At 41.8% G+C, this 21,570-nt stretch overlaps 1 protein-coding gene across 2 annotated transcripts in view; it reads left to right on the top strand.

The window, feature by feature from the left end:
- Positions 1-21,570, top strand: part of LOC130281679 (alpha-2-macroglobulin-like protein 1) — a 79,628-nt gene that overhangs the window by 27,935 nt on the left and 30,123 nt on the right. For both annotated transcript variants that reach the window (XM_056529153.1, XM_056529152.1), the window contains 6 exons: positions 8,802-8,886; positions 9,694-9,838; positions 16,998-17,109; positions 19,251-19,360; positions 19,545-19,718; positions 20,309-20,548. In XM_056529153.1, the coding sequence (XP_056385128.1) occupies positions 8,802-8,886; positions 9,694-9,838; positions 16,998-17,109; positions 19,251-19,360; positions 19,545-19,718; positions 20,309-20,548 (866 nt within the window). The remainder of the gene's footprint in view (positions 1-8,801; positions 8,887-9,693; positions 9,839-16,997; positions 17,110-19,250; positions 19,361-19,544; positions 19,719-20,308; positions 20,549-21,570) is intronic.

The raw sequence follows: 21,570 nt of genomic DNA, 5'->3' as shown, positions 1-21,570 counted from the left end.
AAAACGCCATTTTGGGGTCTTCCATTTCTATGCAGTCCATTTTTCTGTAAAAATGACACCTTATCTTTATTTTGTAGATCCATACGATCAAAATGATACCCTACTTATATAGGTTTGATTTTGTCGTACTTCTGGAAAAAAATCATAACTACGTGCTGGAAATTTATACGTTTAAAATTGTCATCTTCTGACCCCTATAACTGACCCCTATAACTTTTTTATTTTTCCACATACAGGGCAGTATGAGGGCTCATTTTTTGTGTCAAGTTTTTAGCTGTACAATTTTTGTATTGATCAGACTTTTTGATACGCTAATTTGGACTTTGCTGTGCTGTTTAGTTAACAATATATTTCTATAATTTGGACATTTCCCACGCGGCGATATCACATATGTTTATTTTTATTTACACGGTTCTTTCTTAAATGGGAAAAGGGGGTTGATTCAAACTTTTCTTAGGGAAGGGGTTAAATGATCTTTATTAACTTTTTTTTCACTTTTTTTTGCAATGTTATAGCTCCTATAGGGGGCTATAACACTGCACACATTGATCTTTTACAATGATCTTTATTATACCATAGGACAGCATAGATCAATCATTCTGCCGCTTGACTGCTCATGCCTGTATCTCAGGCACTGAGCAGTCATTCAGCGATTGGACACCAGGAGGCAGGTAATGGGATCATCCTCGTGTCCTACAGCTGTTCATGATGCCGCGATTTCATCGCAGCGATCCCGAACAGCCCCCTGAACTAACCGGCAGCAGTTTAGTTTCACTTTACGCCGTGGCCCCTGTGTTATAGTAAGGGAGAGGACTAAGGATGTACCGGTACGTCCTTGGTCCTTAAGAGGTTAAGGACATAGGATGTAAATGTATGCCCTGATGCGCTGGTACTTAATGCACCAGGACATACATTTATGGCCTATACATGACTCGAGCACCGGAGTGGTGCTTGCATCATACACTGCAGGTCCTGGCTGCTATGAGCATCCAGGCACCCGCCCGTATTGGCGGACATCAGGGATCGCTCAGGTGCAGATCACAGCATCTACGGCAATGCAGCACTTTAAATGGCTGTTCTGATTACCCGCTTCATGGCCGCAGGGATCAGATCAGCCAAGATGGCAGATGGAGGTCCGCTCACCTGCCTCCATCCATCCCCCTGGCCTCTTCTTCTCTGGTCTGACATCAGGCAGACCAGAGAAGATTGACGATAATATTGATCAGTGCTATGCCTATGCATGACTATAAATAGTCCCCTATGGGGACATAAGAAGTGTAAGAAAAAGTAAAAAAAAAATGTGAAAAGCTCCTTCCCAAATAAAAATGTAAATCGCACCTTTTCCCATTTTACCACCAAAAAGCGTAATAAAACATGAATAAATATAATTGTTATTGTCACATGCATAAATGTCTCAACTATTAAAATATAATGTAAATGATTACGTGCAACAGCGTAAATGTTAAAGAAGAATAAAGTCCAAAACTGCTGTGTTTTAGTCATATCACATCCCCCCCCAAAAAAAAAATTATAAATTGTAATCAAATACTGTACAATATATATATGCAAAAGTGGTACAAAAATAAAAAAAAAACTACAGATCACGGCACAAAAAATTAGCCCTCATACATCTCCATATACGGAAAAATTAGAAAGTTACAGGTGGTCAAAATAGTACGATTTTAATCATACTAACCCTATTTTGTGAAGAAAGTTAGATTTTTTTTTTAAAGCAGTACAATAATAGAAAAGTAGGTAATCATGGGTATCATTTTAATCGTATTGACCCACAGAATAAAGAAAACATGTGCTTTTTACCTTAAAGGGTACAACAAAAAATCGAAACCCACTAAAATGTGCAAAATTTCTGTTTTCTTCTCACACAAATAATAATTTTTTGGGTTTGCTGAAAAATAATAATTGATGTCATGACAAAGTACAATTGGTCATGCAAAATCAAGCCCTCACATGGGTCTGTAGATGGAAATATAAAAGAGTTGTGATTTTTAGAAGGTGAGGAAGAAAAAATTTAAACGCAAAAATAAAACTGTCTGTGTCCTTAACCCCTTAAGGACCAGGCCATTTTACTCCTTAGGACCAGAGCGTTTTTTGAACATCTGACCACTGTCACTTTAAATATTAATAACTCTGTAATGCTTTTAGTTATCATTCTGATTCCGAGATTGTTTTTTCGTGACATATTCTACTTTAACACGGAGGTAAATTTTTGTGGTAACTTGCATCCTTTCTTGGTGAAAAATCCCCAAATTTGATGAAAAAATTGAAAATGTGGTATTTTTCTAACTTTGAAGCTCTCTGCTTGTAAATAAAATGGATATTCCAAATACATTTTTTTTTTATTCACATATACAATATGTCTACTTTATGTTTGCATCATAAAATTGACAAGTTTTTACTTTTGGAAGACACCAGAGGGCTTCAAAGTTCAGCAGCAATTTTCCAATTTTTCGCAAAATTTTCAAACTCACTATTTTTCAGGGACCAGTTCAGGTTTGAAGTGGATTTGAAAGGTCTTCATATTGGAAATACCACATAAAAGACCCCATTATAAAAACTGCACCCCCCAAAGTATTCAAAATGACATTGAGTCAGCGTTTTAACCCTTTAGGTGTTTCACAGGAATAGCAGCAAAGTGAAGGAGAAAATTCACAATCTTCATTTTTTACACTTGCATGTTCTTGTAGACCCAATTTTAGAATTTTTACAAGTGATAAAAGGAGAAAATGTATACTTATATTTGTAGCCCAATTTCTCTCGAGTAAGCACATACCTCATATGTCTATGTAAAGTGTTCGGCGGGATCAGAAGCGAAGGAGCGACAAGGAGATTTTGGAGAGTATGTTTTTCTGAAATGGTTTTTGGGGGGCATGTTGCATTTAGGAAGCCCCTATGGTGCCAGAACAGCAACCCCCCCCCCCCGACATGGCATACCATTTTGGAAACTAGACCCCTTGAGGAACATAACAAGGAATTAAGTGAGCCTTAATACCCAACAGGTGTTTCACGACTTTTGCATATGTAAAAAAAATAAAATTATTTTCACTCAAATGTGTGTTTCCCCCCAAATTTCAAATTTTTTCAAGGGTTAATAGCAGAAAATACCCACCAAAATTTGTAACCACATCTCTTCTGAGTATGGCGGTACCCCATAAGTTGACCTGAAGTGCACTACGGGCGAACTACAATGCTCAGAAGAGAAGGAGTCATATTTGGCTTTTTGAGAGCAAATTTTGCTCGGGGGGCATGTCGGCCACTGGGTCACTCTCATGGGGGGGTGCGTGGCCTCACCTGGCGGCGTCTCCGCCGCCGTACAGGGGACTCATCATCACTACTAGATGATGAGGAGGACGAGAAAGAACACAAAAATGTAGGATCTTCCTTGTCCTCACTGGCAGATTTGGAGTCGGAGGCTACAAAAGCATAAGCCTCCGCTGCCAAAAATGCCTGGCGGGCCATCGCCTTTTTTCTACGGTGGCGGGGGGCAGTGGCGGGGGGGGGGAGGGGGTGTGTGCGGGGGGGGGGGGCGGGGAAGTATGTAGTGTGTGGTGCTTGGTGCTTGTAAAAATTGTACAACAGTAATAGAAAAAAAAAAAGCTGCGGCCCAAAAAAAAAGGGGTGGCGCACGCAGCTCCCTGAACCCCTAATAGGACCTGGGGTAAGGGATCAGACCCTAGTAGGATCCTGGGGGACCTATTAGGGGGTCGGGGGAGGAATTTTTTTTTAACTTTTTAAAAAAACTTTTTAAACTTTATTAACTCCTACCTGTCCCTGCAATCTGCTGTCCCTATTCTAAGGCAGGTGAGGGGGCTCCAGAGCTCCAAGGGGCTACACCAGCTGACTGAACACAGAGAGCGGGTGTAACAGCGGGAAGGGACCGTTAACCCCTCCTCTGCCGCACTGCTATTGGCTGGACGATCGCCAACCAATAGTAGCGTTGCTGGGTAGGTGACAGTATTGTCACCTCTCCACAGCAACGGCAGGTGATTGGCGGTGTATCATACACCGCCGATCACCATCTAGTTCCGGGTCATCGGGTCACCACTGACCCGGATGACCGGAATCACCGCAGATCGCCCGCGCGATTTCACGGACGATCAGTGGCGATCACCAACATTTGGGGGTCCCGGGACCCCCCTCTGCGTTTGCCTCAGACGCCTGCTGAACGATTTCACCAGGCGTCCGGTTTCGCAACCCGCCCGGCGCGCTGCGGGATGCGAAATTCGCCAGGACATATGAGTACATGCCTGGTCCTTAAGACCCAGGGCACAGGAACGTACTCATACGTGCAATTGAATGAAGTCCAGCTCGATCCACCTTTTATACACCCTCAGCACGGATTCTCACCCAGCCTGGTGCACACAAATTCAATCAAGAGAAACGATCCAGCGTGGGTGAGTGTCACAATCACACCCTATCGGTCCAGCTACGAGGCTAGAGAGAGTGTGATGGTGCAAGGGTTAAAGCTGCCAGACCTCTGGATATCCACTACTAGTCCCAGCAAGTCACCAAATTAACCCTTAGATAAACATGTTTCCACCAGAGCTGCCTTCAGAAAGGTAAGCTCATATATTTAGAGATCAAAGACCAGAGCTGATTAATTAAACATTTAATCTGATAAAAGGTATCACAGTGCTGACTATATAAAAATACAGAAACAAATGACATACAGTTACAAAAATATATAAAAGAGTTTTGCAAGACAAGTTCAGAAAACAAAAGATGAAGTTCTTACAGCATGATGGTATCAGTCCAAGAGAGTGAGAGTCCAGCTGTTCTTAGGATGGTCTTGTCAGCTTTGGGCACAGCCTTCCACACCCTGAGTCTAGGATTGTTTTAAATATCATATCCGCTTTCTTGGGAGGGAGACTCCATTCCCCCCTCCCCTCTGATCCCACCAGGGGGTCTTCTCTCTTCCTGGCCCCTTATCTGTTTGATTATATGATTATAGGAGGGGACCAGAGTGCATGACTTCAAAAAAGCCTTTGACTTCAAAAGAGATGTAAACAAACAGCCAGACCCCCAATAAAATGCAATACACAAACCCACAGTCTGAATGACCTCTCACCCATGGCTTGGATAGTACATCACACAGTTATAATTATAATACACATATAGGATTTTAATAATCAGGCCTTGGGCCTGACACCTCCCCCTTAAGATAGGGACAGAGAGATCTTGCCTTTCCAGGCTAATCGATCTGTCTCCATTACTCCTCTATTTCTCCCTGACACGATCATACCAGTACTTCTGCCTGGACTGGGCTGCTGTGAGGTTGTCATGTACCAGCCCAGTCAATGTCTGCATCCTGTCCCTGAATCTCAGAACATACTCCACCACAGAAGTCTCAGGGGCATGTAGCCCCCCTTCCCATTCTCCCCTAACCTTGGGCCTGACAGTAAGTAGAAAATCCAGACTTTATTAACTCACGGTAAAATTGGTACAAGTAACCAGCAGACAGACGCGTTTCAGGCGCATGCGCCCTTCGTCAATGATGTCATTCCTCTGCACAGGTGTCAGTTAAATACCGGACAGGTAGTGGGTGGACAATTTCTCACCAATCACACTACACAACAACCGCTGACATCAGTGCAGGGGGAGGATACTGATACAATACATAGATAAAATGTAAGTAAAAGTACAAAAATGCTAAAACAGTACACTTGTAAGCGATGTTACATTGGATGGCTTTGTTACAATGAACATAGTTACAAAATACAATAAATCCATGTTTACAAAACATGCAAAAATCACACTTGTCATTGTAAACTATGTTCATGAGCAATCGTGTGTGTGAATGCGGCGTTAATAATGGAACAGCAATTCTCTTCTTAGATTCAATCCTTTGGGTGCGCTAGTACCCAAGGTAACTTGCCAAAATGCAAAATTTTCGCCGCACACAACCACCACGAGGCCCTATGTGAACACGCTCTATAGCATATATTTGAAAGCAATTAGTGTTTCCACCATGAATAGTTTTAAAATGTAAAGACGCTGCCGATCGATTTCTGATGGCATTACTACTTATGTCATTGGGATGCCCCAGTGCACTAACCTTTAATTTCCTTGTGGTGGAACCTACATATTTAAGTTGGCACTGTGAGCACTCAATGACATAAATCACATTATGGTGGTTACAATTGATGTAATCTTTTATATTGTAGTTTTTAATTTGCTCCGCATCAGAGAATTGCGTGCATAACTTAACATAGTTACATGTTCTACAAATTCTACTGCCACATTTAAAAAATCCTTTATTTCTTAACCAGTTATGTCTGTTCGCTGTATTAGACAGGACCAGACTCGGAGATAAAATATCTCCTAAAGTTTTGGATTTTTTAGGAACAGCCTTTGGACAGTATTTTAGCTACAGTTTCGTCCTGTCTAAGGAAATTAAGATGTCTATTGATGATGCGCTTGACCTGTGTGAATTGGGGAGAATAAGTAAGTGCAATGACAGGTCTGCTCTCAAAATCTTGACCTTTTTATTGTACCTGATGAACAGGTGGAGAAATTAAGAGGGAGCGATCTTTTTTGGCTACTGTTTTTTTTTAGCTCTAGATAGAATACATGCAGAGTAACCTCTGTCTGTGAGTCTCCGTGAAGCCTCACCAATTTGAGACTCACAGACAGTGGGATCGCTACAATTCCTCTTGATACGTGTGAATTCTCCTATGGGGTTTGCCCTGATAGTATGTGGAGGATGATTACTATCTGCTCTAAGACTCGTATTTCCTGGAGTAGGTTTACGAAAAGTAGAGACAGAAATAATTTGGTCTGGCACTGAATGAAATTCAAGGTCAAGAAAATAAATATTAGATGTATCTAAATGATGAGTGAATCTTAGATAGAAAGGATTATTATTATTGTATTCCAAGTACAGTGGTATGGCAGACATATCACCCCTCAAAATAAGGAGGAGATTATCTATGAATCTGCCATACCACTGTACATGGGATAAAAAAAGGGTTGGATACTGAAAAAAGGTACCTGGACTCCCAATATTACATTGTCAAATTAGCCAGGGATGGTGAATGTCTGGCACCCATTGAAACACCACTTACTTGGATGAAAAATACTCGATCAAAGGGAAAAAAATTATGTGCCATAAGATACCATATGCTCATCTTAATGAATTCTTTCAAATAGGCAGTATAGTTACTGTGATTGTCTAAGTGATACACCAGCGCTTCCATGGCAACCTGCCAAGGAATGCTGGTGTACGGTGAGACAACGTCACATGTTAACCAACTACTCATACGTGCCTGGTCCTTAAGGGGTTAAAGGGGTACTCCACTGCTCAGCATTTGGAACAAACCATTCCGAACGCTGAACCCGGCGCCAGGAGCTCGTGATGTCATAGCCCCACCCCCTTATGATGTCACGCCCCACCCCTCAATGCAAGTCTATGGGAGGGGGCATGACGGTTGTCACGTCCCCTCCCATAGACTTACATTGAGGGGGCAGGGCATGATGTCATAAGGGGCAGGGCTATGATATCACGAGCTCCTGGCGCCGGCTCCAGCGTTCGGAACAGTTTGTTCCAAACGCTTAGCAGCGGAGTACCCCTTTGAGGCCAAAATGTCCTTAATGGGTTAATAAAATGAAAATTAAATATAGAAATGTTTAGAGTCCGATTTTTAATTGCAGTAAAATTAAAAGGTTTAGGCTTTATACATATTCATATCATAGCTCTACTGAATACAGTGCTTATAGCGTACTACTGACCCATTCTTTACCTGCATGCACCTCTGATTTCATACAGTGGCGCACAGAGGTTCTTTTTACATGAACTCTTGAGAGATCAAATTGTGGCATGCTGCATTGAATGCTGTAATACTCAGGTATTCTCCATAATAGGAGAATACTTCTATGGGAGAATATGGTACCACTTGGAGCCCATGGAGTGTCTATAGGTCTTAATACAGCAAATTTGCCACTGCAAGTGCCTATTCGCACAATAGAATAACCGCTGGAGTAGATCATTTTGTTTAGAGCAGGGGCTGCAGAAATCCATTGATGCTAGGACCATGCAAAGAGTAGGTGCACATGATGTGCTGCCAAATGGACACACATTACGTATAAAAACATATTGCATAATGTCCTAGTGCCTTCTGAGCTGGCACAAAATACTCACTAATGCAGTGCACACAAAAAAAAAATGCCTAAATGCTAAAACACAATAAGTATTGATAATACGAATAAGAAAATAATGCATACCAATAAACTGGAGCTATAGCAGGGACCCTGAGATGATAGCACCCCAACGCACATTACGGTGCAAACCTTCTTCCGGGCCCCATGCTATCAAAACACTAAAAAGGCTTCACATTTATAAATGTAAAGCTTGCGGTTGTCAGGCGAAAGAGTGCAGCGCATACTGCTGCTTACCTCGGCTTGTCCCAACTGCCTGCATCTCTGATGCTTGCCACCAGAGGAACACTTAGACACTTCTACCAAATTTGACCCAAAGCCAAACTGGTAAGTGGAACAGTGGGTCCACACCTGTTCGGGTGTTACAATAAGAACCGTTGAAGGTCCACACAAAGACAAGCGCAGTATATACATCTCAGTGTCACCTTACAATTTTGTTCTGAAAATCTTGTATTATCACACCATATATCTGCAAATCTGGAGCCACCATGCATTGCTATCCTGCTGGGTCCTAATACCCACCATGCTTTTAGGCATCTTATTCACTGCTGAGTGAAACATGTTGTAAGTTAATAACTGAATATATGAGTGTTAGAATTTGTCATCATGTACATTTCTGTTCCCTTTAGTGCCAAAGAGGTTTGAGCTCAATCTCAATATCCCATCGGAAGTATCCATGACAGATAAATCCTTTCAACTTAAAGCTTGTGGCAGGTAAGAAGACCAATAAAGTTATCTACATGGCTCCCAAACTCCATTCCTACCATTAGGGTCCATTGGTAGAGGAAACAGTTATAGCAAACCTTTATACACAGGGTCAGCAGGAATACAGATGCTCTTTTAGACAATGGGTTAATTATTTTCTTGGTTCTATTCTTTGTGATGTGAAAAAAAAGAGAAGACAAATGTAGTTGACACACAATGAAGTATTGTTGTGAACCTATAAGCCCAAACAATACTGTGACACAACAGGAATCAAATAAGGTCATGTTGGGCTTTGTGGCTACACCAGTAGTAAATCTGGACACTTCTTATAATAGTGGTTATCTTCAAAAAGGTATCTACTGTATTTAAGACAAAATATGTATTTATTGTACATCTAGCTATCTATTGTGAGGTTAGGGTTCTCTAACCACTTATCCAGTGCCGTATCTTTTTGTGCTTACCCCAAAAATCTTTGAATCTCCATCTGTAGTCACAATCTTTGATATATTGACCCTGTAGTCACAATTTTTGATATATTGACCCTTAAAATAACTGCAATAGATTAATATCAGTGCGCGATGGGTTAATGGGGCCTAGGCCAGGTTCCCACTAGGGAAATTCTGTCCGGAATTTCCGTGGGGAAGGAGAGGGATTAAACTTGCAGTAGCCTCCTCAGGAATCTTTTACTGAAGTGCTGAGTCCTATTGAAATCTGCTACTTTTATTAGTGTAAACATATCCTAAATCAGATTAAACATAAAGTGAACAAATAACCAGTGAAAAAGTGATATAAGAAACTAATGTTTTTGATTTCCAGTTACACTTATGGAAAGCCAGTAGAAGGCGTCATTGATCTTTCAGTGTGTGCTGAAGTATGCAAGTATAGATGGTACTGCAAATCTCATTCCTCCAGTGTAAAAAAAACAGCTAAGAAAAATTGCATAGACATTAAGCAAGAGAAGGTGAGGATAAGATTTTCCTATGAATCTTAAGAATTTTCTATACGCACGCATTAATGCAAAGTCTCTATAAGAATGATTAAACGTTAATTAATGTGCTTAAAGCATTGCTGTAATTATAAATCACATTTGTTATGTTGATCAGTCATGTTAAATGTTGAAGTGAGCGGCATTGCGCTCAGCTCCTCAGCCGGCCAGGAGATCTGTCCATTTCTCTGCATAGACTTCTATGGTTGGATGTCTCGGCATGCAGGGGAGCAGAGACCCACTGTGATCGCTAGCAATCGGCAACGCACCACTCAATCCTCGGCAAGACACCAGATTTGACATTTTTTACCTCAAGTGTATGCAAATACTAAATATATTGTTAAACCATATAATGCCAATCCAAGGTCAGGGACTACAGCAAATACGGCATTTACATTACATACTGGTCTGACAAAGTGGAAGTCACCAGTACTAGTATATATACCCCACCATATATATATATATATATATATATATATATATATATATATATATAGTCATGCCATACATGCACTGGGAAAGAATCATCAAAATAGGTGCAAGGAAAAGTATATAGGAGGCATGGGTAGAAGTATGTGGAGGGGGGGGGGGGGCTTTTGGTCTGATCTGGGGTTTGTATCCTAAGATTAAAAGTCACCACCTATCCATGTGATATGTGATAAGTATCTGATCGGTGAGATCCGACCACTGGAACCCCACCAGTCATGAGAACAGAGGTCCCTTGTCTCCCATGTGAATGGAGCAGCAGCACATGATCACCCACCCCTCCATTCATTCTCTATGGGATACATGAATATTGTTGAGCACTGAACACATCAATTTATGGAGATCCTGTATAAATAGAGAAGTGTGCGCTGCTGTTCCATTCACTTAGTGGACAAGGGATTCCCCATTCTCATGATTTGTGGGGGTTCCAGTGGTCGGGTTCCACCGATCACATACTTACAGTGTCCCCAGTTGGACTGGTAAATTGGCTGGTAAATAGTTTCAATCTGGGGATAGTGCTTTCATTTTACAGTTTGGACTGGGGAACATTGTTTTGTTAAATTGCTAGGATCTTGATCCCTCTCTTTAGGCTGTATCATAACTGGAGTTTAGTATTTGGGACTATGGGGAAGCGCTATCGGTATGGCAATGGAGGCACATGGGGCCGCAGCAGGCATAGTATTAATTGTAGCAGCATTCTGTTCTAGCCTTGGGTGCAAAAGGAGCTGGCTACAGCACTGCAACATAAAAAAAGAAAGGGAAAAAATTAAGGGGTCTGAAGCCTTTCTTTATGCATTGTATGTTTCATGAATAATTTATGCTCTTATCTAAAATTCCATTATTATATTTTTTCTCTGCTCTTTACTCAATTAAGTTAGAGTTATCATTAGATATTAGATAGAGTTAAAATGTATCTGTCGTTAACAAAAACATTTTATATAATGAAGATAATACCATTATATGTATATTTGTAATATACATTGGTTAAAGAATGTGTATAATTTTGTCCCTATATTGTCTGTGTGTCTCTGTGAGGAGACCAAATACAGGAAGTGTGGGTGGACAAGCAGGGCTCTGTACACTGAGGACAAGCAGGGCCCTGCACACTGAGGACAAGCAGGGCTCTGTACACTGACTACAAGCAGGGCTCTGTACACTGAGGACAAGCAGAGTTCTGTACACCGAGGACAAGCAGGGCTCTGTACACTGAGGACAAGCAGGGTTCTGTACACTGAAGACAAGCAGGGCTCTGTACACTAAGAACAAGCGAGGCTCTGTACACTGAGGACAAGCAGGGTTCTGTAAACTGAAGACAAGCAGGGCTCTGTACACTGAGGACAAGCAGGGCTCTGTACACTGAGGACAAGCAGGGTTCTGTACACTGAGGACAAGCAGGGCTCAGTACACTGAGGACAAGCGGGGTTCTGTACACTGAAGACAAGCAGGGCTCTGTACACTGAGGACAAGCAGGGCTCTGTACACTGAGGACAAGCAGGGCTCTGTACACTGAGGGCAAGCAGGTTCTGCCCTTCCCACCCTCACTTCCTGTATTTGGGCTCCTCATAGAGACATACAGGCAATAGCTCCAGGGACAGCATTCCTTCACCCAAAAATGTAATTTTTTCTAACCAATGTTTATGAAAAATTACATATAATAGTATTATCTACAATATATCAAAAGTTTTTGTTAACGCAAGGTATACTTTAACCCATACAGGACCTAGGGCATATGGATACGCCTTCTGTACCTGGGTCTTAAGGACCCAGGGCGTACCTGTATGCCTGTGGGAATTTCGGCCCCCGCCGCGCGCTGGACCGGACTGGGGTGCAAATGCCCAGGGGGTCATCAGACCCCCCCCCCCCATGTCGCCGATCAGCGCAAATCGTAAGTTAATTCACACTTGCGATTTGCGCCGATTCCGGGTCATACGGATCTATGGTGACCCGAAATATAAGGGGGATCGCGCTTGTCTAAGACACCCACGATCCCCCTGTAGCGATAGGAGTGAGGTGGCAGTGGTGCTACCCCTCCTATCTCTGCTATTGGTGGTCTAGATGCGACCACCAATAGCAGATCGGGGGCGGGGGGGTTTACTTTTGTTTTCCCCGTTCTGCCCACCCACAATAGGCGGGGCAGAACAGGGAAACGACGGGGACCGAACGCCAAAGATCCACTTACCCGTCGGTGGAAGCTGTGGGACGGGATCGGCGGCGGTGATCGGCGCGGGCGGCGATGTCGTGCGGCAGGAGAGGACGGCTCCCTGGATCCGACAGAAGCTGGTAAGTTGCCTAGCAACATCTAGAGGGCTACAGTCTGACACTGTAGCCCTCCAGATGTTGCAAAACTACAACTCCCAGCATGCCAAGACAGCTGCTGGGCATGCTGGGATTTGCAGTTTTGCAACAGCTGGAGGTCTACAGTTTAGAGACCACTGCACAGTGATCTCTATACTGTAGCACTCTAGATCTTACAAAACTAAAACTCCTAGCATGCCCATACAGCAGTTTGCTGTCTGTGCATGCTGGGATTTGTAGTTTTGCAACATCTGGAGGTCCACAGTTTGGAGATCACAGTGCAGTGGTCTCTATCTGTAGCCCTCCAGATGTTGCAAAACTGCAAATCCCTGCATGCCGTAACAGCTGTCTCGGCATGCTGGGAAAGGTAGTTGCGTACCTCTAGCTGTTGCATAACTAGATCTCCCAGCATGCCCTTCGGAGATCAGTACAGGCTGGGAGTTGTAGCTTTGCAACAGCTATAGGCACACTGGTTGGAAAATATTGAGTTAGATAACAGAACCTAACTGAAGGTTTTCCAACCAGTGTGCCTCCAGCTGTTGCAAAACTACAACTCCCAGCATGCACGGTCTATCAGTACATGCTGGGAATTGTAGTTTTGAAACAGCTGGAGGTTTGCCCCCCCCCCCCCCCATGTGAACGTACAGGGTACATTCACACGGACAGGTTTACAGTTTACAGTTTCCTGCTTCAATTATGAGATGCGGCAAATTTTTCGCCGCAGCGCAAATTTCTAGCGGGAAGCTCACTGTAAACCTGCGCCCGTGTGAATGTACCCTAAAAACACTACACTACACTAACATATAATAAAGGGTAAAACACTACATTAACTCCCCCTTACACTGTCCCCCCCCCAATAAAAATGAAAAACGTATTGTACAGCAGTGTTTCCAAAACGGAGCCTCCAGCTGTTGCAAAACAACAACTCCCAGCATTTACGGACAGCCACTGACTGTCCAGGCATGCTGGGAGTTTAGCAACAGCTGGAGACACCCTGTTTGGGAATCACTGGCGTGGAATACCCCTATGTCCACCCTTATGCAATCCCTAATTTAGTCCTTAAATGCGCATGGCGCTCTCTCACTTCAGAGCCCTGTCGTATTTCAAGGAAACAGTTTAGGGCCGCATATGGGGTATCTCTGTACTCGGAAGAAATTGCGTTACAAATTTTAGGGGGGCTTTTTCTCCTTTTACCCCTTATGAAAAGGAAAAGTTGGGGGCTACACCAGCCTGTCAGTGTAAAAAAATTAAAAATTTTACAATAACTTGCTGGTGTTGTCCTTTACTTTTTATTTTCACAAGTGTTAAAAGGAAAAAAAGACCCCCAAAATTTGTAACGCAATTTCTCCTGAGTACGGAAATACCCCATATGTGGGCGTAAAATGCTCTGCGGGCGCACAACAAGGCTCAGGAGTGAGAGCGCCATGTACATTTGAGGTCTAAATTGGTGATTTGCACAGGGGTGGCTGATTTTACAGCGGTTCTGCCATAAACGCAAAAAAAGAAATACCCACACGTGATCCCATTTTGGAAACTAAACCCCTCACGGAAAGTAACAAGGGGTATAGTGAGGCTTAACACCCCACATGTGTTTGACGAATTTTCATTAAAGTTGGATGGAAAAATGAAAAAAAAAATGTCACTAAAATGCTGGTGTTACCCAAAATGTTTCATTTTCACAAGGAAAAATTGAAAAAAAGCCCCCCAAAATTTGTAACCCCATTTTTTCTGAGTAAGAACATACCCCATATGTGGATGTAAAATGCTCTGATGGCGCACTATAATGCTCAGAAGAGAAGGAGCGCCATTGGGATTTTGAAGATAAAATTTGTCCGGAATTGAAGGCTATGTGTGTTTACAAAGCCCCATAGAGCCAGAACAATGGACCCCCCACATATGACCCCATTTTGGAAACTACACCCCTCACATAATGTAATAAGGGGTACAGTGAGCATTTACGCCCCACAGGTGTCTGACAGATTTTTGGAACAGTGGTCCGTGAAAATGAAAAATGTAAATCTGTCAAATGCCAGTGGGTTGTAAATACTCACTGCACCCTTTATTAAATTCTGTGAGGGATGTAGTTTCCAAAATGGGGTCATGTGGGGGGGTCCACTGTTCTGGCACCATGGGGGGGGGGCTTTGTAACCGCACATGGGCCCCAACTTCTATTCCTTTAGGAGTAGCCCCCCAAGGGCCACTGCTGGCTGCTAGTTCAAACTGTTACCGATAGCTATCGGTGACAGTTTTAACTAGCAGCCAGCAGTGGTCATTTCAGGATAATAAGATGTACCCACTGGAAAAACCATAGTGGACAAGGATTGTATACTTTATGGGTGCATTTTAAAACCAAACTCACACACTTTGCTGTGTTTTTAAACACACATTCACAAGGGATACTTTGTTTTAATTGACACTAATAAAGCATTAAGTTTTAGGGGGGGTTTCTAGTTTAGGGTTAACCCCCTGGGGGGCTACCCCTAAAGGTTGTTGGTACTATTGTATGCCCTGAAATCCCTCAGGGAATTTTGTTGTTGGTTTACCGACTTCTATTCCAACCAAATTCTGTCTTTAAAAGCTCAATGGTGCTCCTTCTCTTCTGAGCATTGTAGTGCGTCAGCAGAGCACTTGACATCCACATATGGGGTATTTCCATACTCAGAAGAAATGGGGTTACAGATTTTGGGGGTCATTTTCTCCTATTACCCCTTGTAAAAATATAAAATGTGAGGGAAAACCAGCATTTTTGTGAATTTTTTTTTTTCATTTACACATCCGACTTTAGCAAAAAGTCGTCAAACACCTGTGAGGTTTTAAACCTCACTGTACCCCTTGTTGTGTTCCTTGAGGGTGTAGTTTCTAAAATAGTATGCCGTTTTGCTGTTCTGGCACCATAGGGGCTTCCTAAATGCGACATGCCCTCCAAAAACCATTTCAGCAAAATTCGCTTTTCAAAAGCCGAATGTGACTCCTTCTCTTCTGAGCATTGTAGTGCACCAGCAGAGCACTTGGCGTTCACACTTGGGGTATTTCCATACTCAGAAGAGATGGGGTTACAAATTGTGGGGGACATTTTGTCCTATTATCCCTTGTAAAAATTAAAAATTTTGGGGAAAACTAGCATTTTAGTGGAAAAAAATAAATAAATAATTTACACATCCAACTTTAACAAAATGTCGTGAAGCACCTGTGGGGTGTTAAGGCTCACTGGACCCCTTGTTACGTGCCTTGAGGGGTGTAGTTTCCAAAATAGTATGCCATGTGTTTTTTTTTTTTTGCTGTTCTGGCACCATAGGGGCTTCCTAAATGCGACATGCCCCACAAAAACCATTTCAGAAAAACTCACTCTCCAAAATCCCATTGTCGCTCCTTCCCTTCTGAGCCCTCTACTGCGCCCGCCGTACACTTGACATACACATATGGAAGATTTTAGGAAGATTTCTCTCCTTTTTTCCCTTGTAAAAATTCAAAAACTGGGTCTACAAGAACATGCCAATGTAAAAAATGAAGATTTTGAATTTTCTCCTTTAATTTGCTGCAATTCCTGTGAAACACCTAAAGGGTTAACAAACATTTTAAATGTAATTTTGAATACTTTGAGGGGTGCAGTTTTTGTAATGGGGTAATTTGTGAGGCATTTCTAATATGAAAGCCCTTCATATCCACTTCAAAACAGAACTGGTCCCTGAAAAATTTTGATTTTGAAAATTTTGTGAAAAATTGGAAAATTGCTGCTGAACTTTGAAGCTCTCTGATCTCTTCCAAAAGTAAAAACATGTCAACGTTATGATGCAATCATAAAGTAGACATGTTGTATATGTGAATCAATATATAATTTATTTGGAATATTCATTTTCCTTATAAGCAGAGAGCTTCAAAGTTAAAAAATGCAAAATTTTCAATTTTTTCATCAAATTTGGGAATTTTTCACCAAGAAATGTATCGACAAAATTTTACCACTAACATAAAGTAGAATATGTCACGAAAAAACGATCTCGGAATCAGAATGAAAGGTAAAAGCATCCCAGAGTTATTAATGCTTAAAGTGACAGTGGTCAGATGTGCATAAAATGGCCGGGTCCTACAGTGAAAATTGGCTGGGTCCTTAAGGGGTTAATATCGGATACATTTCATTTATTAAACAGTGACCCTCCATTGCTTTTACATTTGCCTGTACCAAAAATTCACCTGCAGGGCACCTCTGTGCTGCTTATACAGATGGAGAAGTAGGAAACAGTCAGCACGGCCTCTGATTCTTACCTGAGAGACATTTTTCTGGAGCACTTGCCTTTTTTCTATAGCAAAATAAATGTGATATTACCTGATGGTTAATATATGTATGATATTTTTGCAGACTGACGATAAAGGATGTGTCTCCAGAGATATTCAGCTTGGACATTTTAATTTGTCAACCACAGAACAACATTTTTTTAGGATTAACTCTAAACTGACAGAAGACGGCACAGGTATGTGATAGGAGGAAACACTGCAAGAATTCTGACATTTTTAACAACACATATGCTTCTTATTAGGTGACCATTACATTAGGGCACATCCATCTGGCAGCTATATTTTGCTTTGTTTTATATTCACCCAACTTTCCAAGAACAACTTCCCCCCTCCAATCTTCATGATCAAAAAAGTTGCCACATGGTTGATGGCTCAGCATACACTGGATATTGATAAGAATTAGTTTAGCCCGATCACCTATTCTTACCATAAATATGTTGCCAATACTGTTATAAGCATTATAGTACCAACCAATACTAATTGATAACATGAGCACATATTGTATGCAGCTGCCATTGTAGTGTGGCAGCCTGAGGGTCAAAGAGTGTGGTGACCAGAGGCCCTGTGGACATTGATGCAGTGATGGTAGTTGTTCTCTGTGATCACAGTACAATAATGCTCATAATGTTGTTTACTTTGCAGAACACCCTATATAGTGTCTGGGCTAGTGATGATGTTCAGGTGCAGGTAATGAAGTCAGACATTGATGTAGCTTATACAAGTCACAGTACTTAAAACAATAGGGCACTGTCTCTTCAATGACACAACATGCAGTAAAAGCATAGGTGGAAAAGGGATTACTCATAATCCTGGTGTGTATTGGGGTTGCTCGAGCTTGTTTGTTTCAGTCTAGTAATAGGCTTGTCACTAGTTCCTTTGCATTTTTCCTTGAAGCAGTTAGAGCTGTTTCGCTTACAGTTGGAGTCAAAAGTATTTACCCACAATCAATGCTGCAGTTCCCAATGGTGGGGTACAGGACTTTTTGAGGGTTTGTAGCTTGGCAGCAACATGGTCCATTGCTGGTTAGGAGGCCACTTAATCCTAGTGTCTTGCTATAATGTCTTTGTACACCTTAACACCAAAAGCAGCATGCCTCTCCTTTGCTTTTCCTCCTCTCCACTCTCAGTCCTCTCTTAGCTGGGACCAAGTTAAGGCGATGTCCAAAACAATGTTTTCAGCATTAGCTGGTATGGCCCTCACACTATTCTGGAACTCTGCTTCTCTCTGTAGAGAGACTGGTCCAGAGCAAGTTCCAACCTCCCCTTGGGAAGGTTTCTTGTTAAATCCTTAGCCCCCAGACATAACTTCTAAAACTACCATCACAAAATACACATGGTACAAACAGCAAATCACAGCATAAATGTGTGAAACACATATACATAAGGCACCGACTGGACAACAGCCACCCATGGGCTCCTGTTTTTATTTCAAAGGGACACTTTACCATGAAGGCTACAATAATCTGTATGTTTAAATGGGCACTGTCATTAAACATTATTTTTAATATTTAATTAATTATGCCAAATAAATAACTTTTTTTATTGGCTTCCATTAAAACAAAAAAAAATATGTTTTATGTTAGTTTTTTCGCTGAATACGTCTGGCCACCAGGGGTCTCCCTTCTTGGCCAGAACACATTCCGTCTGGTCAAAATCTCAGATTTTGGTCTCCTGCTTGTAATGGCAGGATACCAAGCTAAGGAAGTTCTTATCTGCACTGAGCTTGATTGACAACTGCACGGAGCCTTATTGAAAGCTGCACAGACTAAATGCTGCAAAGAGCCTCACTGAAAGATACACAGACTGAAAGCTGCTACACAGAGCTTGAGGTCTTCTATTCATCACAGCACTGCAACGATGTGAGGGCGGAAATGGTCCCCCAGCAGGCTTCAGTGATGTCATGCCTACTGGGAAACACCCACTTTCTTCTGCTGGGAGATTGAACTATGTGAGCAAGAGGAACAGTAAGCCACAGAGCTTTTTAAATCTCCGATTTTTTTTTAAGGGTGGGAGAAGTGTTTGGAGTAGTTAGAGAACATAGCTAGAGTTAGTTTAGAAAAGTTTATTTAGTGACAGGTACTCTTTAACATATACTCCAATGCTGGGCCTACATAGAAAAAATAACAATGATATACTCATAGGATGCCTGTCTTCATACTGAGATAGACCAAATTATAGTAAGAAATACATTGTATGCTGTTGATTCTTTAAAAAAAAAAAAAAAAAAAAAATATATGTATATATATATATATATATATATATATATATATATATATATATTAACTCATTCAGGTCAATATATACATTAACTCATTCAGGTCATAGTGAGGAAACATCAGCTCATTTATACTCCACCTCTGCAAAGAAAATTGTTCAATTTGAGGAGAGTAAAAGATTTTACGATAAAGGATTCCCATATCATGGCAAGGTAAAGTACAACAATAGTTATTCTCATATTGTCATTTGTGGGACCCATACCTAGCTAGAGAATGAGGTCTCCCTGGCCACACCCTGCCTGCTTGCGGTGGCCAGAGGTAGTTGGGGGGCCAAAAACAGCTGACTGGGCTGTTATATGCACTTATATTTTGTTATATATTTTTTCCCATACTCAGGTTAAAGTCAGTAATGAGAAGAACCAACCCTTGGTTAATGAAGTTGTAAGATTATATATAATAAAAAATGACGACTATTCTAATGCCACACATATAAATCTGGTGACTGATTCAGAGGGAATTGCACATTTTACACTCAAAACATCTGGATGGCCAGATGTTCTAATGTTAAAGGTAAGTCAGAGGATCAGTACATATAAATGCATGATATTTCTGTACATAAGAACAGTACAGATGTACATTGATAAGGTATCCATGAGCTATTCAGAGAAGTGACAATATCTGCAGGAGTGCTCAATGAACCCTTTCTGTCTAATATATACTGGGGGTCTCAGCTCATGACTGCAACATGTAATGTCATCTAAAAGTAAATGTATTACAAAAACAAAAATATGCGGTATCCTCCCTATACATACAGCTGAACCAATCCACAGGAAGTTTATAAGACAATTACATAATTCCATTATAATCATCTTACTTGCTGAAACTGAAATGATGTTACTGATCACACATAGTCAACAGATATCTAAAAACAAGACATATAGAAATGTTTAAAGGGAATCTTTTGTGCACAATCATCATTTATCTCAATGGGATGCATTATAAATGAATGGCCGAAATGCCTGAACATTGTTCTACCTGCTCCTGCAGTATATCACTGTGTGCACTGCTACACAATAGTCATTGTTTTTTCAAATTGAGAGATTAAGAGGTAAATAAGATGCCAAAAAATATTGGAAACCCACTGGGACCTCTTTCCTCAGGTGCGCCTCTTACTTGATGATCATGAAGATGATGATGATAATATATGGGATCACGTAGACAGTTCTTCTCAAGATTCGCTCTGGCTTTTACTCTTTTATTCTAAAAGTGAAAGCTTACTGTCTATTCAAGAGCATCCAAGCGATGTATCATGTCATTCTGAGCAGTCAGTGATGGTCGAATATGACATCCATAAGAAGATCCTTCATTCTGACACTGATCAGCTCCACTTTTTCTACATTGTAAGTATTCTTTTTATTGATGATAAGAAGCTTTTTAGGGAAGATCAGGCATTAATATAATCTGGCGTGGAAATTTTAATTCCGGTGTCCACAGAAGAATATTGATGTTTATTCTTTCTGCTGACAATGCATGGAATGCATTGCCCTCTACTAGATGGCACATTCTTGAACGATTCGAGTGCCAGCATGTTATGCCGGACAGGACAAGGGTGGACGGAGCCCCAAACTACATCCCCCCCGACTTTACCATCCACCCTTGTCCTGCACTGTTAGTACCTGTTATGTTTCTTGAATAAAGAAGTTTGAAGAAGATGCAGATGGTGAGTTGCTCTGTTCATTTTCTACGCTGTTGGAAGCTGCACATTGGTCTGATTGTCAGACAGAGAGCACCACCTGGTGCAGGTCAGCCAGCAGAGGTACGAATATACTGACACTATATACAGGCAGCAGTGGCGAGTATCTTTCTTTTTCTAATGCAGAACATGATCCCCTTCATTTGGAGACAGTATTCCAATATGATAACAACCGCAAACATACCTCCAAGACGACCTCTGCTTGCTAAAGAAGCTGAGGCTAAAGGTGATGGACTGGCCAATCATGTTTGTAAACCTAAACCCTATTGAGCATCTGTGGGACATCCTCAAACGGAAGGTGGGGAATATAAGGTGTCTGATGCTCTGTGATGTCATCATGGAGGAGTTAAAGAGGACTCCAGTGGCAACCTGTGAAGCTCGGGCGAACTCCATGCCCAAGAGGCTTAAAGGGGTTATCCAGGTTTTCTTAACTTTTCACGTTCCTGTGATGGCAAGTTTTATCTTAAAGGGGTAATCTGGCGCTTAGACATCTTATCCCCTATCCAAAGGATAGGGGATAAGATGCCTGATCGCGTGGGTCCCGCCGCTGGGGACCCCCATGATCTTGCACGCAGCACCCCAGTTAAAATCAGTCCCCGGAGCATGTTTGCTCCGGGTCTGATTACCGGCGACCACAGGGCCGGCGGCGTGTGACGTCACGACCTCTGC

The sequence above is a fragment of the Hyla sarda genome, chromosome 7 (assembly GCF_029499605.1).
Source record: "Hyla sarda isolate aHylSar1 chromosome 7, aHylSar1.hap1, whole genome shotgun sequence".
NCBI classification, from domain to species: Eukaryota; Metazoa; Chordata; class Amphibia; order Anura; family Hylidae; genus Hyla; species Hyla sarda.
This window is presented reverse-complemented; position numbering and strand designations above follow the sequence as displayed.